The 22,707-nt window shown below is 50.4% G+C and overlaps 1 protein-coding gene across 5 annotated transcripts in view; it reads right to left on the reverse strand.

The window, feature by feature from the left end:
- LOC140899594 (ras GTPase-activating protein 4) overlaps positions 1-21,421 on the reverse strand; it is a 49,428-nt gene extending 28,007 nt beyond the window's left edge. For 3 of the 5 annotated variants that reach the window (XM_073315373.2, XM_073315371.2, XM_078849232.1), the window contains exons 1-3: positions 21,256-21,421; positions 3,506-3,562; positions 1,210-1,323 (exon numbers count right to left, since the gene is read on the reverse strand). In XM_073315373.2, the coding sequence (XP_073171474.2) occupies positions 1,210-1,323; positions 3,506-3,562; positions 21,256-21,320 (236 nt within the window). In that variant the 5' untranslated portion in view covers positions 21,321-21,421. Of the gene's footprint in view, positions 1-1,209; positions 1,324-3,505; positions 3,563-21,255 lie in introns of those variants that run through there. The other 2 variants (XM_078849231.1, XM_078849230.1) reach the window with 1 other exon arrangement.
- Between the last annotated feature and the right edge of the window lie 1,286 nt (positions 21,422-22,707).

The raw sequence follows: 22,707 nt of genomic DNA on the forward strand, positions 1-22,707 counted from the left end.
CTGCAGTGACCCCATCACATTGTTCCAGCCCCTCCAGGCTAGGCGGTTGTTCAGCCCCTCTCCAGCTGACCAGGATTATTTGAAATGCTCTGCAGGCAGCTAAGTGAGCAGTTCAGCTGACTGATCCCCAGGGGAGGCAGAGACCTTCCCACATGGCTGGGTCTCCATCTGCGTTGCCAGCAGGAGGCATCGGGCAGCTCCCCGGCTGAGGGAAAACCCCTCACCTCCTTCACAGCCGGCAGGCCAAGAGCCAGACGCATTCTATGCCCCTCTCGGGCACAAGGTGCTTCCTACGCTCCTTAGCCAAAGACAGGGAAGACCTCAAATTCCTACTGACCCTGCTAGAGTAGGGATGTTTTCATTCCTAGGCAGCTGAAAGCAGGGGGTTCACAAGAAGCCCCTCAATTTGTGGGACAGCCCTGATGCACGTTCCCTCCACTGAGGTCAACGAGATGAGGATCTGGCCCCGAGGCAGCTGGTAGTTCTTAGCCCAGCCCAGATATCACTGCTGTGGAACTGCCCTGTTTTACATACTTTGCCATTCAGGACTGCCCATCTCTCACAGATCCGGGCACTACTGCAGCGAGCCCAGCCTGCATCTCCTCTGGGCACTCATGCGCTTCCCTGCTGTGGCTGCCCATGCCAGCTGAGTTTGCAAATGACTCAGGGGAGTTTCCCTTCAAGAGCAGCCCTTGTTCTGGAGTCAGCCTCTCCTGGCTTCAATTTTATTTGCATCTTTTCCACCCATCCTTTGCAGAGGGGGTCAGTGGGTCAGCAGAACCCACCAAGTCAAACACAGATCGGTCATTTCTCTTCCCTAGTCCCTTGCAGTTGAAGATGGTCTTGTGGCTAAGGCACTGCAAATACCTGGGGAGGTTCAATGACCTGATCGGTCACTGAGTCCCTGTGTGACCTTGGGCAAGTCACTTGATCACTCGGTGCCTCAGTTTCCCATCTGTTAATGAAGGGGTAATAGCACTTCTTTGGCCTTGTCTGTTTGGAGTGTAAGCTATTTAGGGCAGGGGTGGTAAGTACAGGGTCTAGCACAGTGGAGGCCTCCTGCTGCTACCATCCTACAAATAAACAACAATACTAGTGCCACGGATACAGCCCAAGGCTAAAATCTCACCCTGGACAAACTCCTCTGAAGCCAGAGGAGCTGCACTGGTGGGAGTGAGGAGAAGAGCTGGAGAGACGTCTACACCATACCTGAGTGCATCTTCATCCATCACATAGAAGGCGATGCAGTGGAAGGTGGGTGGCAGATGGACCTCGTATTCCTCCCCCCAGAATGGGGATAGCGTCTTCCAGACCGTGGCTGTCCTGGAGGGAAGAGGTTCCCTTTAACCACAAGTCATTACCAGGAGAGTGGGTACCTGTGTCCCAAACAGCCATCCGCTCCTCATTGATACATATCTCATCTATACACCTACCGGAGGTCTTCTGCCGTAGACATTGCAGTCGTGCCTAAGTGCTCGTATAGGGACGGCAAGATATTAGCTTCCCCATGCAACCAAGCCCCAGGTGAGGTGTTCTACCAAGCTCTCCTGACCATTCATGGTCATTGAGGGTCTGTCTACCCTGCAGTGTCAGCCCAGGGTTAGCAGAACTCGAGTTAGCAGACCCGAAGTTTGTTAACCTGAGGTTTGAGTGTCTACACTCAGTTGTAACCTCAGGTTTGGAACTGTCGAACCTGGGTCCCAACCTGGCACTCCAGCATCTACACTGCATTATGCGGGCCTGAGTCCAGCCACCCATCTCCCAGACTTCCTAGTGCCCTCCCCAAAAGGTGGCCAATCCAGCTCTCTGTTCATGGTGCAGTGTGGGAAAACTTGACTGTCCAGAGGACAAAGAAAGTTGGCCCATGGGATACTTTTGGTGAACTCCCAGAGCATGAGTCCAGTGAGGCTGCATCTACACTGCAAAACAACAGGGCTTGAAATCTGGGTCCTGGCTTGATTCAGGTTCAGCCCCTACACCCCTGAGGGATCCTGGGTCTGAGTCCTGGGTTAGTACGATTTGTGTGTAGATGGACGGGGGTTAGACTTGAGCCTGTGTTCGAACCCTGGGCTTATACTGCAGTGTAGACATAGCTTCAGGGACCCAGGGCACTTCTCCATAGTAGTGTGTCCTAGCTAGGCTCCATTCTCCCTCCGTTCCCCCTGAACTTTCATTTGGATACACTAAGGGCTCTCAACCTGGGGATCAAAATCGGGTTTTAGTAGCGTGTGCCGAGCCGTTCTTTCTTTATCGTTAGATGAGCTTGCGGGCAGGAAGTGTGGGGGGAGGATCCTGAAGCTTCTCCATTGTAATCACAGTATGGAAAAATTTGAGAACCACTAGGAGAGGGCTGCGGATTCAGATCAGCGACCTCATAGCAAAAGGATTTGAGACCCACCAGAAGATGACCTTCTGTCTCACTTCCTGTCCTAAACCACGCTCCGATGCGAACAGCTTTCAGACACTACTAACCTGGGGCTGGGGATTCAGATCAGCGACCTCATAGCAAAAGGATTTGTGCTTGCCTATTAACAGCAGCCTCCTGAGTCCTCCTGTCTACACTAGTAAAAGTGCCTTTTAAAAACGTGATAGCTAACACATACTAAACTCCTCGTACAGATAGGGTAAGCTGTAGCTCTAATATGGGTTAGCTGGTCCGATCCCAGTGGGGAGCCAAGACAGAGTTAAGTTCAACCAGCTAGCATGCATTAAACCTGTCCAGTCTACACTAGCATTCTATCACCAGTTAGCGACCATACTTGAAAAGCACATTTCAGCCTTTCGTGCCGGCTTCCCGTGGATCCTGAGACGCTGGGAAACAAAACCTCACGTTCATGTCCGCTCTGCTCCGAGCACAGGAGAATAAAAAAAGCAGCCATTGCTGAAGAGGATAGGAGACAAAACAGGAGACGGGAAATAGCTTTTCTGATAGCTCCTTCTTGTTTACAGAGCCAGCTTGGGGAGGGGACGGGTTGAAAAATCAAATTAAATTTACAACTTTTAAAAAGGGTGGGGGCGGGGCAGTCGACAGTTCTACCAGCTGTTCCAAAATCAACATGACATTAATCTCTAATCAGAAGGAGGAAAAATTCATAACATCCCCGACGGGCATTTCGCATGGAAAGGAAACGTCTCTCTGATCTCTGGCTCCTAACATCCTCACACCACAGCAAACTTTTTTTATATATGGCAAATGTTCTAAACTGCGCCAAGCTGCCCGGAGCTCGGGATTAGTCTCGCGCTGGTTTTTCAAGTTTCGGAATATACAAGATGATCACCTGGAACACACATGCTAGAGATACAGACGAAATAAAAGTTTGCTCCAGGGAGCACTTCAAGGGAAAAAATACAACAAAAAAAAGCCAAACCAGGACCCCAGATCCTTAGCGGTTTAAATTGGCCTAGCTTCATCGAAGTCAGAAGAGCTAAGCTGATTTACACCAACTGAGAGAGTGCAAGACCACACAAACGAGCACTAGAGTGCCCAAGCGGATGGGTCAGTTACCTGATGATAGCCTCATTGTCGATTTTCACGATGCAGTAAGGGTCACTGCTGCCCGTGCTGCAAAACAAACACAAAATGTCCTTGTTAGCACAGACCAGGGAATTTCTAACCAGAGTCGCTACAAGGGAAAGAAGGCACCCAACTTTCATTCTTCAGTCCCAATGGCCTTTCCCTCCTATGCAAGTCACGGTTCACTTGTCTAAGGGTACTGCTGTCCTGCAAAATAACACCATGGCAGCACGTCTCAGAGTCCAGGTCTACAGACTTGGACTCATGCTATGGCTTCTTTTAAAAGGTCAGTGTAGACGTTTCCCCTCGGGCTGGAGTTTGGGTTCTGAAACCTGGCAGGGGTAAGGGAGGGGGAATGTCTCAGAGCCCAAGCTCCAGCCCACGCGGGATCGTCTACCTGCCTGTCTTTAGCACCGAAGTGTTAGCCTGTAGACCCGAGCTCTGAGAGTCACTGCTGGGTGGTATATTTTGCAGTGTAGACGTACCCTTAGAGCACTAGCAGCAGGCTTCCAGAGGCATGTTGTGTCAGGGGATGAGACTGTTCATTGGTTTCTGTGGGGTTTTTTAATCTCATGGTTTTTAAGCCAATCTTGTGACTTTTTCGAGGCCTGACTCATGGTTTTTGAATGCACACAGTTGGCAGTACTGGGCCGATACAATCGCACAGCAAGGATCAGCTCTTTTTTGGGACAGCGGGAGGTAAAATCCATTTACTGCCTTCCCTGCTGTTCCCACCCTTCCCAGCTCCAGAACAGCTCTTCTAGACCTGATTTTAGCAGGGGGATCTAGGTCCTACTGCGATGCAAACAAACAAACTAATAGGAGCAGGTCAGACAGGCTATTTCTCGGAGACCCAAATGGAGCAGGCATGTCAGCTAGGCACCAATTGTTGGCACCCTAATCTCACTAGGGAATAAAACGAGCCAGAGTCCTGTAAGCCCAGGGAAGTAAGCAGTGGATTCTCCAAATCAAGGCTGGTGCCATTCTGGAGGCTTTAGTCAAACGCAAGGTACTAGGTGAAAAACTCTGGCCTGTGTAGGTCAGACTACCTGGTCCAAAGGGACATTGTGGCCTTAGACATCTATGCAAGAACTGTTACCTGACAGCATCTAGACTGAACATAAATAAGAACGGATCCAGGCTGGGGGATGGTCAGGCTCCAAGCGCTAAGGAAATAAATCTCAGACACTGGCTTCCTTGTAAACAGAGAGGTGCCTGGCTGGGAATCTCTCAGTCCTTTTGGCTGCCAAGAAGTTCTCTTTTTTCCAAAACAGGGGAGGAAACCCCCCCTCTCTATCATTGGAGCTGAGTGTGTCCAACTTCCCCCATCAGGCACTGGCTGTTTGCAACCGGATGGCCAGAGTGACTCAGGGCTGCCAGAGATGCAGCTGCTTCCTGCAGCAAGCAACAAGGCAGCAAAAAGGAGACAGAGCCAACTCCAGCCCAGTTGGACCTAGCCCCGGTCCGCCAAGTTCTGGGGGGCTCAGAGAATGCCACCCACCGGGTCCTTCCCCCACTGGGCAAACTGCATGGGGAGGTTAAGATTTAGGATATTTCCTTGACTTTATCTTGTTCCAACATTGGTGTCCTGAGAACTAACTCCAGGAGGCCCAGCACTACCCCCCATCATAACCAGCGCTATCAGACTGCTATATGGGTCCTGTAGCATGGGGATGTAGCCCATCCAGCTACTCTCAACACATTCCTAACGGCCACAAAAACTCCCCTAGCTCCCTAGGGATGGGCTTTAGGGGGCTTTGTGCATGTCCTAGAGGAGGGACCGCCTTATGTCCCGAAGTCCCAGTGGGCCACCCAATGGTTTGGGGGATTAATTCCCAGCCAGGGAAGCACTCTGGTGCGGACCTGACAACCCAAACTTCTGGAGTTAGGTGGTGCTGGCCTGACAGCAACTTCTAGGTCAAGCAATAGATTAGATCCTTCTGGCATGCGGACTCAAGATCTTTAAGGCACAGAACACAAAGGGAAAAAGGAGAGCACTGACCAGCGAGAGCAGCTGCCAGAAAGCCAGCAAGGTTAGGATCCACTGGTCAGTGCCCTCCAAGGTTTGCATCATGGCCAGAATTCCCACTCAACATATCAGCACGGAGGCGGGGAAAATAGCCCGCCAAGCTCTAATAGTGCTTCTCTAGCTCTGTGGCTTCGAGGGTAGAGATTTCAGGCAGATCCTTAGCACAACTGTGCTGCAGATCTCCAGGTCAAAACAATTTGCTTAGGACTAGATGATCTTCAGGAAAAAGGACATGACATGAACATACCAGCCCACAAACAAAGGCTGCCTAGCTCAGAGGAAGCAGAAGAGGAGAGGAGACCTTTCATGCCTTGGCAGCTGGCTCACAGATGGCCCAGATCAGGACTGAATGAAAGTCACTCCCATTTGACAGCTGCATGGGCCCCTCTGAACAATGGAGCTGGGGATCTCATCCAAGCTGTATTTGGCCCAGGGCTGGTGGGGTTTCATTGCACAAGCATATCCAGAAGTTATTCTTTAAGACTTCCCTGCTGGCCTCGAACCATGTGGGGAATTCCAGGCAGATTCTGCATCCAGCCTGCTCTGTGGCAAAGCCCTCAGATGGCCTTATGCAAACCCTGCCAAATGGGGTCTTTGGCGACGCGCTGCAGATCCATGGGCTAACGCTGGATTCCTCCCAGCTCTGGGTTAAGTAGAATTCAGTTCAGCCTTGGTGATCTCAAGACAGTCCTCTAGGTTTCTCAGCACAACTCAGACTCCGTCCGGCCTGGAATTGCAAAGGGAGTTGGTGCTGCCAGGGGACGGTGTTCAAAACAGGGCTCTTTAAAGAGGTGCGGATGCAGATTCTAGTTTCAGGGTAACCAGGGCCAACAGCTCTTCGCGGCACCCCAGGGAAGGCAACGCTAACCAGACCACGGCTACGCCAAGCTCCTGCAGCCTGGGAAAAGCAGCGCTACCTGCTAGCGACAGAGACCTTTACTTCTCCTTTCAGCAGCTCTGGCGAGGGGGGTCTGCCCTGGCAGCTCTCCAGGGAGAAGAGGATCTCCAATGTTACTTGCTGTTAAAACAAAGGGAGCCACCACTCAGGCAAGGCCCTGAGGACCCAGGAGAGGTGGAGCAGCTATTCCAGGCTGCTATATTTCATCCGGAATTGATCCTACTCTGTGAGCTCCGGGGACGTACAATCCTCCTGCACAGCATCTGTGGTCCCCGCCGAGTGGGTGTGGAGTACGCTAGGGCCCCGCTACTACCCAGCTTCTCAAAGGGCACCCTTGTGTTGCAAGCACAATAGCACCTCCTTCTGGCCTCCACCAGACAGCTACATTTCCCCCCTGCCCTCCCCCCACCACACTAGACTCTCCTGCAGGCTGCCTCTCCGCTGACCAACTGGAGAGGGGAGCAGATCTAGACAAGGTGGCAAAGAGGCTGGTGCCACACCGCTCCCACCATCACTGCCATGTGGAAGAGATTCCCATAAGGGTGTAGCATAGCCAAGGAGGGGAAGAGTTTGGGGGAAACCAGCGCAGGTGCCCAGATACCACGGTGATGGTCACCGGATAGAAGAGGCACATGCTGTGGGCCTGACCCAAAGCTCATCAACTTCAATGGGCTTTGGATCAGGCCTATCACGGGGTCTGGGCAGGGAGAAACCAGGTGGAAAGAACCATGTGTCCGTGTGTGCTGGACATGGACACCCAAAGGGAGGCTAGAGGTCAGAGTCAGGTCCTGCTTTGAGGGGAGATGGGGCGAGGAGACACAGTGGCCGAGGAAATCCCCTCCCACTGCTACGCAGCACTGCTATGCCGGCTTGCGGCCTGGAGCAGGTGTAAAGCAGGCCAGTGGTAAATTAAATAGGCCAGTAGCAAATGCAGCCTCTTCGGCACATTCGCTGTTTCGATGAAGCTTTCCAATCAAAGGAAGGAAAGGGGACGGCGGGACCCAAACACGGCATTCTGCAGAACTGTCTTAATGATTTGCGGCCAGAGCAACAATGCCCCCGGCCAGCAGAAAGGTTAATTCTGCCAAGGAGCGTTAAGCGGCTGATAGGCTAAAACAAACATTCGTTGCATGGCTGCAAAACCGCAGGCAGGGCTGGGGCCTCTGCTTTTATGTTGGCTTCAGTTTTCTGCTCTCAGGTGCTGTCTGCCACAAACCTACTCCCCAGAATAGCAAGAGCTGCCATTTGGGTTGGGGGGGGGGGGGGAAGAAGAGGAGGAGGAGGAGGAATGTGTGTGGTGGGGCCGGGGGGAGACTAGTAGTCAGAGCACTACGGGAACTCACATCAGTTCAGCGGGACTGGTCTGGCAGTAGCCATGGTGGAAGCCCAAAGGCAGACAGCTTGCCGGTTCTGGCAGCCATTTTGAGTCCCGTATGATGGGGCTAAAGGGAGAGAGCTATCTACGCCATCACTCGCGCCCGTGCCACTGAGCTGGGCTTGGTCCTAGAGCAGCGATGGGTAGACATGGCTTTAGTCTTACTGTGGTTTCCTTTCCCCGTCTGTTTAGCATGTTCGGTGCTTCATGCCCATCTCACAGGGGGGCGGGGGGCTGAAGTCAGCAGGGCTCAATTGTTAATGCCTTGCCTGAAGTCGCAGCACCTAAATCGGTACAGAGGCACCTGTGGCTTGGGTACCTACGTGCCACTTTAGAAACCAATCATGGGCCCCAAACTAGTATCTAGGTGGCAAAATATGGGTTTAGATGCATAAATTTGGACACCCAGGTTTGAAAACTGACCCCTTAATGTTTGTAAAGTGCTTTGGGATCTTCAGGGGAAAGGGGTAGAGAGGACAAAAGACTTAACTGAACTGTTTCTTTTCCTCTCTTCTCCAACAGGAATGGGCTAGAGAAAAACAGATCAGGAATTTCTGTTCTCTCAGCCTCATAACATGGGAGCACCCAATGAAATCTAAAGGTAGGAAACCCAAAAAAGTGATAATGAAATGATTAAACTGTGGAACTCACTGCCACATGAAATCATTGAGGCCTAGACTGTCACAAGATTCAGAAAGGGATTGACTATTAGTATGGAGAATATATTATGCATAAGTAAAAACAATAATTCTGAAGATCTCTATTAGACCAAGACAAGACCTATCATGGGGATGGATTTTCCCACATCCGCTACCGTGGACCTCTTCCTTACACCTTCCTCTGAAGCATCTGGTGCTGGCCAATGTCAGAGACACGTTACTGGACTAGATGGACCAGTCTGGCAATGCCCATATTCTTCCCAAAGCTGGCCTCACAGATAAATAACTGACCTTATTTATTTCAAGGAGCACTTCTTTTTGTCCTGTTACCTGCTCCATTTTCTCTGCTCCTGCCTCACTTACATTCTGTGTTATTATTTGACAACACATTAACAATTTCATTTTATGGGGAGCTGATCATTTAAATGTGTGCGTTTTGCTGGAAGTAATTTCAGTTTGCTAAGAACGCGTTTCTCCCAGCATTTCAATGAGCTAGAACTGCAGTCAGGACAGATTTTAAAATGAAATCAGGTTTCAGAGTAACAGCCGTGTTAGTCTGTATTCGCAAAAAGAAAAGGAGGACTTGTGGCACCTTAGAAACTCACCAATTTATTTGAGCATAAGCTTTCGTGAGCTACAGCTCACTTCATCGGATACATACTGTGGAAAATACAGAAGATGTTTTTATACAAAATGAAATCAGTGGCTCAAATTCTGTTAAATATATGCTGCTGCTGACAGCATTTCCTGCCTTAGACAAACTATGAAGTACATAGGGAATACACACAGGGAATGTCAGATGTGGGCAAACTAGTCTGTAGATCGTTAATATCTAACCTGGAGTTCGTAAAGTAAGGACCAGCTCCTAGCTGGTGTAAACCATCGTAGCTTTATGGAGGCCAGTGGGGCTGTACCAATTTATATCACTTTAGTATCTGTTCCTAGATCAACAAAAACCACGAGCAGTCCTTGTATGCCCAAATAAATGTTAGTCTCAAGGTGCCACACTTTTGTAGGCTAGAACCCACTTCATCAGATGCATGGAGTGGAAAATAAAGGAGCAAGTATGAATACATGAAAAGATGCGAGTTGCCTTACCAAGTGTGAGGTCAGTCTAGTGAGACAACTCAACTGACAGCAGGATACCAAGGGAGGAAAATAAAGCTTTTGAAGTGGTAATGAGAATGGCCCATGAGACAGTTGACAAGAAGGTGAGAGTCTCGGTAGGGGGAAATTAGGTTCCGTAATGACCCAACCAGTCCCAGTCTTTATTCAGGCCTAATCTGATGGTGTCCAGTTTTATCCTGCACCATTGACAATTCCTCTGGGGGACTGACGCTCAAGTGATCATGGTTAAAACAAACCTCCCAAAAGGTTTCTAAATCCACCTCACAGTAGGTATATGCTGCATTTCTATGGTACCTTCTCCATCCAAGGATCTCCAAGTGCTTTACATACCTCATCCAGGCCTCATAACCCAGCTGGGAGAGAGGTCAGGATCACCCCCATTTCACAGGGTTTTATAAGTGTGATAGGCCCCAAACACTAAGGTCTGAGATGGCGTGGTTAAGCGACTTGTGTTAGTGCAACGCCTCGCACAATGGGATCCTGGTGCTACTGCAGTACAAATAATGAAATTAAGCTGCCTGCCTACCACCAGTGGCAGAGCCAAGGCTAGAACCCAGGACTGCTGACTCTTAGTCCCGGGAGCTAACCCACAGATCAAACGCTGCCTCCTGTCTTCAGCATTTCTAGCCTAGCTGCTCTACTCAAGCATGGAAAAAAACCCAAACACACTACAGGCAGCTTAGATGGACTCAGTCCCATCTCAGGAGCCCAGGGACATGACGAACCTCCCAGGGTTGGGAGGACTGCAAACTGAGCCCTGGATGGAATGATTTCCTTGTAAACGGCCATCGCCCGGCACCTACTCCCTTTATAAACGTTTTAGACCATTCCCACTAATCGCAGCGCACGGAGCTGATCAGCCTGCCCTACCTTCCATCCCACAACAGAGCATGACCGGGTCATGTTACCTACAGAACCACCTTCTGCAACCATCTCACTCTAGGCTTTGCAAGACCTGGGCAGTGCCTTGACATCCACTCGCTACAGCCCAGTATCTTCACAAGGGCTGGTAGGTAAATTCTAGTTGCAATGCCTGACGCAAAGTCTTTAGGTCGGGACTGGCACCATCTACAATGTTTCCCCCCACCACTGAGAAGCCAGAGGTGTTGTAGGTGGCCTAGCTCACCTACCTCCATTCTGTAGCTGGTGCTTTGGAAGTCCTAGGATGCACGGGTACAAACGCAGCACTGGGGACATGCAATCACTTGACCGCACAGTGGATTAGCATGAGCTGACCGCTTCACATAGCCCACGTCTCTGCGAACGGTTTCCTTGCTTAACATTAGACATGACTGTCATGTGACAGCTGTACTAATGAAGCCTCACAATGCTCCTATTATATTATTATTACTATGATATTAACCCCGTTTCACAGATCAGATGAGCTGCTCGAAGCCAAATTCACAGCATGAAGCTGCCAATGCCCAGATCAAAGCTTTAACCACCACACCCTGCTCCCAAAACACTACACTGCCTATGCAATAGGCACCTGCTCCTTCCCTAAAAGTAATGAACCAACTCAGACAATCTCCGATACATCCAGCACAATTAGTAGAGGTGGCCAGAAAATGGGGATTTCCACCCCCACAGGAAATTCCAACCTTTCAAATTGTGTTTTCATCTTGAATCAGGGGCACCAGAACAGGAGGACTATGGTCTTTCCACTTTTTACCGGCTGTAAGGGCAAGCAACAGGGGGAGAGGGGTGAGCAGGGGACAGGGCCCCAGGGGAAAGCAGCAGTGCAGAGGCAGGGTTTTGGGGAAAGGGGTGGTGTGAGGGTGGGGCCTCAGGGCACCGCAAGGGTGGGGCCATGGTTTGGGCACCCTCAGACCCTCCCGCTTCCCTTTAGGGCGTTTCTACCACTCCTGTCTTGAATTGGTATAAAAAGTCCTTTTTGGGGGGGGGCACAAAAACAAATTCCAAGTAGAAAATCTTCAGAAAGAACCTTATCAAACGTTTTGTTTCACAGCTGTGAAACAATTGTAATAAATATAATTAAAATATTAAATAATATATTAATATCAAAGCCGAAACAAGAACATGGAAATCAAAGCCTCCATTTCATTGGCACACCATTTTGAAATTTTTTCCATTGAAAGTTGTGTCAAGATCAACATGCTCATTCTGATTTCAGCCCAATGGCATTTTCCAACTTTTCCAATATTTCTCGGCCAGCACCAACAACTAATGAATCCGACAGAACCATTCGGTTCACTGCTCCAGAGAATGGAGGAGAGGAAGGATGGGTCAGTAGTTATGGTGCTAGCCAGAGACCTGGGTTCAACTCCCTGTGTAACCTTAGGCAAGTCATGGCCTTACGCTACGGTGCTTAGGGTGTGAAAAATTCCAACCTAACCCCCAGTGTAGATGTGATTAAGTTGACGGAAAAGTCTCCTCTTGACCCAGGCTCTGTCTACACTGTGTCATAGCGTGAAGTTCGGAGGTATGAATTGCAGAGAGCACCAAAGAGGTACACTCTAACTGCCCTGTATGGACACTGCTGGCATGAACTACAGGGTACCTATGTCACGTTAACCCTTAGCTACCACTGCTAGGAGAGGCGGCTTACCTACAGCAATGGAAAAAACCCTTCCGTCGGTGTAGGGGCCATATAAGCACGTTAGAAAGATCCTGGTTCAACAGGCATTTCATCTGAACGGAGTAAAGCAATCCTTTAAAAAGGCTGCAGCAGAACAAGGTAGCACAAGAGGTGCTATGATTCTTTCCAGCAGGCTTCAATGTCCCATTGTTTATGGGAAGCCATAGATCCTCAGGGGAGGCTGACAGTTTTATAATGAAATGCCAAGGTTGAGTGGTGTGCATAGCTTGCGGTGCTGGAAACTTCCCGTTCTGGGAGGTTTGTTAATCATTGCCAAAGCTAAATGACCCAGGACTTCTGGCTGAGGCTGGAAATCAAAGCACCACTAAAAAAGTGGCAGAGGCTCCTTTTGCATTGATGGTTTTCCCACCATTAACTCGAAGGATGCTGGTGTTTTCCTGACTGCCAGGAGGATGGCTGCTTAACAGGACAAAGGAGCAGTCCTGAAGAATAATAGTGTCATGTTTTCTTTATAAGGCCCCATAGGCCCCAGACTTACCAAGAAAACAGAACTAAAATCAAGGTTAAAGAGAGCAGAGGCAGGAGTTAGGACCTGCCAAGGGACATGAAACTGAAGCTCTGCCTTCTCTTTGTGATGGATGTAGAAGGCCTAAAGGGGGCTTTCTAGGTGTGTTTTACCTTGGCAATGTCAAATCTGATCTTCCCTGTTTTAGCAAACATGGATAGGCCTTCCTGGACTCCTTTTGCTTGCAGGGGAGACACGTTACAAAACCCACCATCCCGGGGTGCCCCCGCCTGGTGAGACCTGGCATCACGGCGTTTCCTCCTCAGTTATCCCATGATGAGCTTCGGCCTACTTTGGCAACTTGTAGCTAGAGGCAACTTGAATGCTTTAAAGTGGCTTGGCCGGACAGTCTTGGGATACAGCGTCCCTTAGTCCAAGTCCTCAAGCAATATCCAAACAAGAGTCTCCAGCCCCATAGGGCTCAGCCTTCAGCCCCCTCGCTTACAGGTGGCTCCCAGCAGCAAAGGCCTGTCCCAGTTTACTTACTGTAGGTCCTTGGATGGGTGGGCCTAGACCTATCCTCTTCAACCTATGGGGAGGAACCACAAAGCCCAGTTGGCCAATGGTTATGGCCGTGGGACCAAATAAAAAATAAATCACAAGAAAACAGGAACAGGAGTGTGGGTCAAGGGATCCAGAGGGGCTCACCGAGCAGAGAACCCCACACAGCCCGCACAGTTCCTCAAAGGAGTCCAAGGAGCCAGTGGACACCGCCTGCCCAGCCAGACTCTGCCTGATATGAGGAACCGGAAGCAGATTCCATAGCCACAGAGCAAGCCTCCCATCCAACTTCCTCCTCCTGCTGTTCTTGTGGACTGCTCTCTTGGCCAGTGTGAGGAGGAAGTTCATGGGGAGGTTTTGCGACTTTGTGGGGGCCATGGGTAGCATGTGCAAATCTGAGGCGATGTGGCGGGAAATGCAGCCAGAACCTCACTAGAAAGCTGTGGAGGAGCCAGCAGAAGGACTGCAGCCTGCTGTCCCACTGACTGACAGCCAGAGTCTGGGCTCCAGTCTACCCAGCCATGGGGTCAGGTCTACCCTCCTCTCAAGGGCCTTGGGCAGGCCAGAGTCCTCAGCCAGTTCCTAGCTCTCAGCTTCTTGCCTCCTTGCTGAGAAGCCTCACTTCTGTCCTCCCCAGCTAGCCCTCAACCGCTGGGCCCTCGCTCCTCAGGGCTAATCACAGGAGACTTCCCCCCCCCTCAGCTTTTCTCCTCAGCTGCTCTAGCCTGCATGTCCACCATCCCCCAGAGAATTCTGGCAGCTTTACCCCAGAAACTCCTTCCTCACTTCCTCCTCCTTCCAAGTCCCACACCTTGCATAGGGGTAGTGGGACAGGGTTAAGTAAACAGGACTGATTGGTCCCAGGCATCCTGGCCTGGAAAGAAGCAGACCGGCCTGTTACAGTGTACCCCCAGGGACTCCCATGTCTTCACTAGGAGCATGTCTACACAAGGAAAAAGGAGTCTTTTGAATGCCTTAGCCAGTACTTACCAAATCCTAGTGGAGAGAGCGCAAGTTGTCATGTTAACAGGGTTTGTTTCAGCCTGTTAACCTAAGTTAAAACTACAACTTGCCCTGTCTACACTGAGATTTTATAATGTGTCAATTAACATGTAGCAAAGAGACACCGTTCCCCCGAGCGTACATACACATAGCCAGTGCCTTCCGGAAAGATGGGGGTGGGGACAAGATCTAGACTTTTGATCGAAAAAATCCACACACAAAAGAAAAAAAGTGAAAGTTAAATAAATCAAAAAGTAGTAAGTAAGAGCTCTCACACAGTTCCTTGCACATGAAGACGGACAGAAACTAATCCAACTTGGCAAAATCATCATTAAATGTACTAGCCAAGACACAGAATCTGCTTGCCCACCTTCTCCATGAAGATAGGCAAGTAAAACTTGGGTTTTTCCACTTTCTAGACAACCATCTCCCCCGCCGTTTTGCAAGCCTTGTCTAACAGACCGATATTTAAGCTGGGATAGAGACAGAAACAGAAATAGCCACAAGATCCACCCACATTCACATACCCTGCACTGCCTCTCACCCCACAGCGCAACTGCACACTGACAACAGCAGTCTAAAAACTAATCTAATCTCTGGGATTTTCAATGGGGCCTAAGGGAGTTGGGCACCTAACTCTTCTTTTGGAGAGCCCAGCCAAGGTGTCTTGAGTCACCTGCTGAAAGACATACACAGATGGTCTCTGGTGTCCGTGGAGGGTGAGATCATTTAAGAGTCATGGGTCCTCAGCAGGAAAGGTAAGAGGCCGCATTGTCTAGCGGCAAGTACACCCGAGACAGAAGACCTGGGTTCCTTTCTCAGCTCTGCTACTTGCTCCATAGCCTTGTGCAATTCATTCCTGAACTCTGTGCCTCAGTTTCCCCATCTCTACGAGGGTGGGGATATCTGCCTCCTCAGGAGATGGTGAGACTTAGCGCATTCATGTTTGTAAAGCACTCCGAGACCTTCAGCCGGAAGGTGCAGCGAGCTCCAAGGGCTATGACTGTATTCCAGTAGCTTGGGTAACTCCAGCAGACAGAAACGGCCTTTGCTCAGATGAGACTCTAATATTGGTGTTTATATTTGTGCTAGCTAAGCAGGAGGGTAAAAACTTTAGGCAAGACCGTACCTGAAGGCATCAGGATGAACCTGCTAGGACATCTGTCCATAGAAATAACCCATGACCCCTCCTGCAGAGGCCATCTCCTTGGGATTCAGCAGGGATATTCCACCTCTCTGGATCAGATGTACAAGCACGGTCTATAAAGGTGAAGTGACTTGCAGCCTGCTTTCATGTCCCATCCTCCCCCAGGAACAAGGAGCAGGTACAGCAGGAAGGCAGAGTGGTGGAATATCACAATCAACAAAACGGCCGCAGGAATTCAACTAATGCTCCAGGTGAAGCTTCCAGGGGGCCCCTAATCCCCTAGGAATGAGCTGCTTGGAGACACCTAAGAATTAGTCACATCCCTCTCCCCACACCCTGCTGCTCTGACCTCCTTGTAAATCTGTGGCCGTACCAGGGCTAGCTAGGAACCATTTAAACTGCCCAGCTGGCACGAGCCTGTTCCATTTTGGACGCTTTTGCTGTGCCGCTGAATGCTCTGTGCACGACCTTGCATCGAGGTCCCCAGAACGGGGAGTGGGAGGGGTCAGGGTCACAGCCACCAGCCTACAGGAGTTAGCATGCTGGATTAGTGCAATGGCCGGTCCTTGCCAAAGGTTCCAAACCAAGGAGCTGGTCAGAAGCGAAATACGTACGGTGGCTCAACGTGGTCCCCGTTCGTCCGCAACGCAAACCCAACAAATCAGTCCCTGGTGCAGTTCCACTGGCTGCAGAGGAGATACCCCAGGCATGATACAGCCTAGGAAAGCAGGAGATGCGGCCAGCCAGGACCGTGGTTCACTGGCAGAGCAGTGGTTCACTGGCAGAGCCGTGTAGGGTGTCAGGCATGAGGCCTTGCAGCTGCACTTGGCCGATCACCGGGCCGCCTGTGAGTGCAGTGGAGTCTGATGACCACTCTGCCTGACTGGCCGAGGAAGCCAGGAAGCCTGCTGTTAAGTACAACAGCTCTAACTGAGCTCTGGCTATTCACCAGATCTCTGCCCGCAGCAGATCTCTGCTGTGCCTACCCTTCTCCTTGCTTTGCTCCAGCCCCCATCCTGCCTTGCTCCTTTCCTGCCAGTCCTGCTTGCCTACTGGCTTCCTGACTCCATCTCTAACCCCTGGCTTTGGTTCCCGAGTCCAGCTCTGAACCTTTGGCCCTGGTTACTGCATTCCTGACTCTGGCCCCGAGTCCCCAACCCCTTGGCTTTGGTTACTGGATTCCTGACTTTGGCTCCTACTCCAACCAGAAGGAGTGACAGTCCACATCCCAGCTGATGATAGTAGGGAACCTGTACTGAACTGGAAGAGACATGCTGCAAGTCAAGACTGAGGTGCATTGTGGGGAGGGGCCCAGCATTAGGTTAACAAAGGGGGGCGTTGCAGCTCACAATAGAACTGAACTGAAGGGGGGGGGGGGCGAAGCTCACACAACACCTGTCCGCGCTATTTCTGGTTGCTAGGAGTCCCCCACTATCAAATGCCACTGAATCACCCACAATTAAACAATAAACAATCGGCAGCTTGACTGCTTGGGAGAAGGACGCTTAACATTTCCCCAGGGGTGGGAGGAACTATTCGCACGGACGCAGCATGTTATTACAGGCAGTCTAGAAATAGCTTCTTGAGAGGTGCCTTTCTGGTAAGCACCCAGAAACTGCTGAAGGTAAGAAACCCAATCCCTGTAAGGCAGCCAGCCGGGAGCCCAGCCCTTGCCAGCTGGCAAGTGGAGTCACTCTTCCCAGAATGGTCCACCCGCCACCAGGCCCTGGATCCAGCCCTCCTTGGAAAAAACCTTATTTCAGTTGCCAGATACACACCAAACAGCGAAGTCAACAGGATTTTTAACAGGGCCCACAGAAGGAGATTCAAGCGAAGCACCCAAAGATAGGGGCGGTGTTTGGAAACCTGGATGTAAACTGAGCTGATGTTGCACTGATGACATGCCTGGTACACAGGACAGCATGTGGTGGTGATTTCCCTATAAACATATTACACATACAGAAACCCATTTCTATCCCCATGTTCCTAACATGACTTTAGATTATTGAAAGGGAGTGTCCAAAACCCAGCTCACTTGATACTGTTCATGGCTCTCTGCGCAAAAAAAAAAACAAAAAACAAAAAAACAAAAACACCACTCTCCCCCTTGGCTCAGACCATGGCGGGGGTAGAGGGGAGAAATCAAAGAAGTCTGTTTCCCTCTGGTTTAGTCAGTTTCAAGTTCTCAATGCAGCCAAGTCTAGGCTGCAAACACTGCCAGGGCAGATTTGTACTTGAACAGGACTTTTTCCCATGGTTAAAGATGAGGCTAAAATTTGGGGCCACATTTAAGCATCTCTTGAACAGGAGGTACTTGGGTTTGTTCAGATTCTTGCAGAAGCTGGATCCATGCACTGACTGGGTCTGATTCATATCTCACACCCGCTTCATACAGGGTAAATAGCTCACGTCTCTGGTGGTATGGCAGTGCCAGAGGCGAATCAGGTGCACTTATGGCTGAGTTTCCATAAGCTACCCCTGCATTGGATCCATCCCGAGCTACATGTTGTAGGCCAAATTCTGCCCTTGGCTACTCTGGCGTAAATACAGAATGATCCATTTATTGAAACAGAGTTATCCTGGATTTACAACAGTGTCACCCAGAGCAGGATTTATCCCTACAGGGCCTGAATCACCTCGTGTTTACGCTGGTGTCAATCGGCAGTAAATCCACTGAATTTGGTGGAGTTACACTGGAGTAAAGCTGGTAGAAAGGAAAGGAAAAATCAGGCCCTAAGACTTTTTACCACCTCAGAAGTGATTACAGGCTGGGCAGAACAACCCCAGGGCCACCGAAAGGCAAATCCAGGAGAAGTGGCAAGTTCAGAGCTTCTTTCCCGTCTATTTCCACGGATACAGGACGTCACTAGCTCAGACTCCCCAAAGAGCGGTCCAGGGCCTTGAACCCTTGGGATTCGTGGCTCCTCAAAGCCCTGACTAACACAGACCGAAGACAAACACAAAGAGGGCCAGAGAAGCCAACCTGGAGCTGGAGACAAGCCAAGGCACGGCTCTCTCCCTGCTGCCTGGGGAGTGAATTTCATTCCAGGTATCTGAGAAGGCAAACCCATTAATATATTAATGAATAGGCTGCCTAAAATGTCAGGGCGCCCCGTGGGCCGAATTGGACACCGCAGGCTCAGCTGTGGCGATCAGCAACCTCGCAGATCAGTCACCCTGGAGCTGCAGGTTTGTACATGCAGCTGGGGCTTCAGGTCTGTTTACAGGTCTGTTACAGGTGTGGGGCCAGATCTTCAGCAGGCACAAGAAAGAACCGTCCCCAGGACTTGTCAGCAGCGTCTGTGCTGATTTAGGCCAGCTGAAGATATGGCCCATCGAGTGAAAGCTGGGAGCAAGGATCAGAGCCAAATCCTGCTGTAAATCCAGAGTAACTCAGCTGGAACAAATGGAGTTACTCCAGATTTACATCAGAGCAGGTGCACCACTCACAGACATCCACAACTATAACGGGCAAGATCCTGGGCAGGTATAAAGCAGCATCGCTCCGTGACCCTATGATGGTTTACGCCGGCTGAGGATCTGATGTATGGAGTCAATGGATTTAATCAGAAGAGCAATTAAAAAAAACCAAAACAAAACACAAAACCCAGTAATGTCACCGAAAGCATCGGGAACCATGATCCGATCCAAGGTGAAGGGGTGGGATCCTGGGCTTTGGAGCCCAGGGCACTGGAGTCGCAAGGAGAACACGCTGCTGCAGGACGCACTGGAGCGAGACAGACTCGAATCAGTCTGGCCACCCATCCCATGACGCATCTTTTGCCTCCCTCCAAGTTAAAGCAGGTTGGGCCAGATTCTGATCTCACCCAGGGGTAAGTAAGGTCCATTGACTTCAGCAGGGTTCCTCCTGGATTAGCTCTCGCTTACACCCAAGGTACCGACATGGCCCCATCACTAGGCTATCCAGGCTCCTCCACCTCCCCTGTGCAGCCTCACCACCCACTTTAGGGGCTGCGTGGACAGCTCTGTGGAGTATAAACCTGAGCAGTGTTTGGCTGGCCAAATTAAAGACAGAAGAACAACGATCCCTAATCCAGGGTTTTTCAGCCCCAGATCTCAAGGCACTTTAACACAGGCAGATAAAGATAATTAACCTCATTTTACAGAGGGGAAGTAACTTGTGCAGGGTCACCCAACAGTCCCATGATAGAGCTGGGAATGGAACCCAGGTCTCTTGTTTCTCCAGCAAATGCCCTACCCACTAGATCACACAGCCATGCTGGCGAAATCAGAGCTTGTCCAGTCCCTGTTCCCTGCAAATGCAGTCTATGGGCAACGCATTTTTAAAAATGTTATTTCACCCTCAGTTTTCTGTAATGTCTAATTCTCCTCTCATTCACACTCAGGCAAATCAGGAGTGTGGCATTATTGCACTGACGTAAACCTCATTTCAGAATCAGGCCTGTAAAACACTCAAAAGTCACATTTCTTTCCTTATTTATGTCTATTCTTTTTCCATGACGATTGTTAGGATTTTTTTTTTTTTTTTTTTTTTGGCAGCCCTTCAGCCCCACCAACCCGAAGTCTGATTCCTTAACACTGACAGCCTCCGGAGATGGCTGTCCTAGCTGAGCGGAGCGATTCAGGATTTACATTGGGAACCTGGTTACAAATGCCTCCATATGGTAAGCAGCAAAATCTTATCTATTTCATTTACTAAACCTTTTCCATCACTCATGTAGCTGCTTCCTCCTGCCCAGAAAAAAGCAACATGTAGCCACTTCTCTTCCCCAAGAAAAGGCCACACAGGATGGAAAGAAAGAATAAATCAGGAAGCAAATAAATAAATCAACCTCTTTTGGTTACAGTCCAGTGTCTGTAAAAGAGAAGCAACGTGAAGAATAGCCAGGTGCTGGGACACTGCATTGTACCAACTTTCCAGAGCTAGTACCGGCATACTCTGAGAAGTACAGGTGTATTGGCTGATAATCCTAAAAAACCATGCATGCATCGGAAAGGCACATGGCATATATTGGGAAATAACTTCTCAAGCATGCCTACATCGGGAGAGGGTGCGTGTGTTCGGGAATAACCCTAGACCTCACTTGGGAAGAAAGCATGAGTAGGTGTGTTGGGAGACTAACCCTGTAAGGCGTGGGGGGTTGTGTTGAGAGAACATCCCCCCCCCACTGGGGCGGGGCGTGAGGGTTCACATGCAAGAACTACACTGGGAGTGAAAAGAAAAGGAGGACTTGTGGCACCTTAGAGACTAACCAATTTATTTGAGCATGAGCTTTCGTGAGTGAGGGGTGCGGAGGAGATCCCTCAAAGCCTGCCTACAATAGGGGTTGTATCGGAGTAGCAATAACCCTGGGCATGGGGCAGGAGCAATCACTCTATGGACAGGCCTGCACGGGGGGAGGCTGGGGGTGACAGTCATGTGGATAATTGGCAGTGGGGGAGGGAAGGGATAATACTTTGGACATGCTTGCTGTTTGGGGTTGAACATGCCAGTCCTGTGGGGCAGGGAGATCTTTTTTCCTTGCCTCACAACGATCTCTATCCTCCCTGTGTTTCATGGGCCACCACTAATCTGCAAACTAGAACCAACAAACCCCCCCCCCCATGGGCGCTGGAACTAGAGTTCGGGTGTGTGTGGGGGTGGGGGGGGGTGCTGCACTCCCTGGCTTGAAGTGGTTTCCATCATATCCAGGGTTTACAGGTTGGCTCAATAGTTCTCAGCAGCCCCCTTCTACGAGTTGTGCCAGCCCCCCTGCAAATCACCCCCACGATGCCTGTGCACCCCCCCCCCACACACACACACACCAGGCTGGGGGGAGAATCACACGCGCGGGGCTGGGGGGAGAATCTCTCTCTCACGCACACGGGGCTGGGGGGAGAAGCACTGTTACTTACATGTCCTTAGCTGGCAGGTTCTTCCCTTCCACGATCCGTATGAACAGCGAGCTCCTCTTGGCCATGGCAGGTCCCGGTCGGGCTCCCGAGCCTGGCCCGGCTGCAGGACGCTGGGGACTGGCAGAGGAGACAGCCCAGCTGGGCGGCTCACGCTTCCATTCACCCATGTGTGGGGAGCTGCGTCACCGGCAGCTCGCTGGCCTATCAGAAAAAGGAGGGAGGGAGGGGGCGTGGTCAGGCGGGCAGCTCCAGCGGGGATTGGCTGTTGGCGAGAGAGCGACCCGCCTGCTTGCTCGGTGTGCGCTCGGTAATGCGCCCCCTCTGGGGCGTTGCTCTAAAGCGAGGCGGCGGAGTGTGACACCCGATTGTCTGAGCTGGTTAACGCGCCCCTGGGCTAAGAGCGACTCCGGTGATAGTCATGTCGGTGAATCAGCCACAGCTGCTGCTTCTCCAGGTGATGCTTTTGCAAGGGCATAATCTGGCTCCCGCAGGCAGCCCGCACTCCCAATCCTCCTTCATGCGTCCCATGAAGTGAGCTGTAGCTCACGAAAGCTTATGCTCAAATAAATTGGTTAGTCTCTAAGGTGCCACAAGTACTCCTTTTCTTTTTGCGGATACAGACTAACATGGCAGCTACTCTGAAACCAATCCTCCTCCAGTTTCACACTGGGGTAACTCCATTGACTTCTGTGGAGTTACTCCCCATTTACATGGGTGTGCAGTGTAGGGTGACCAGATGTCCCGATTTTATAGGGACAGTCCCGATTTTGGGGTCTTTCTCCTATATAGGCTCCTATTACCCCACACCCCTTGTCCAGATTTTTCACACTTGATGTCTGGTCACCCTAGTACAGTGGAAACAGTAGGAGGCTCAAGGCTGAGGGTCCGCCCTCTGGCACCTTCAAACATTGGACTGTAAACATGGGGCAGAGACCTAAACCAGTAGACACACTCACCGAATAATACACGGCGAGGGAGCTCAGACCCTGATTTATTAGCAACATTGTTAAGCAGATGAGTACCCAAGGTTTCCAAGCCCTGCACTGAGTTAAATCGGGTGTTGCCTGCAAACTAGAATACAAATGAGCATGAAAACACAGGGAGAAGATGGGTTAAATACAGTTAAGTGGGCTGAAGACTTACTGAATGCAGAGAACCAGACACTAACGTTAGAGAAACATACAGAGATCCCATTCCATTGTTATCTGTATTGCAGCAGTAGCAACAAGAAGCCCAGTCATAGACCAGCACCCCATTGTGCGAGGTGCTGTACAAAACCCAGAGCAAAGAGATGATCCCTGGCCCAGGGAATTTACAATCTAAGCCTGTAATTAACAAAAGTTTTGTGTATCACCCGATGAATCCCAATAAAACCTACTGATCACACAAGAAAAGAAAAATACACGAACAAAACTTTTAATACTGACCAGCAAAGTTATCAATGCTCCTCAA

This window comes from Lepidochelys kempii, chromosome 17 (genome assembly GCF_965140285.1).
Source record: "Lepidochelys kempii isolate rLepKem1 chromosome 17, rLepKem1.hap1, whole genome shotgun sequence".
Classification (NCBI taxonomy): Eukaryota; Metazoa; Chordata; order Testudines; family Cheloniidae; genus Lepidochelys; species Lepidochelys kempii.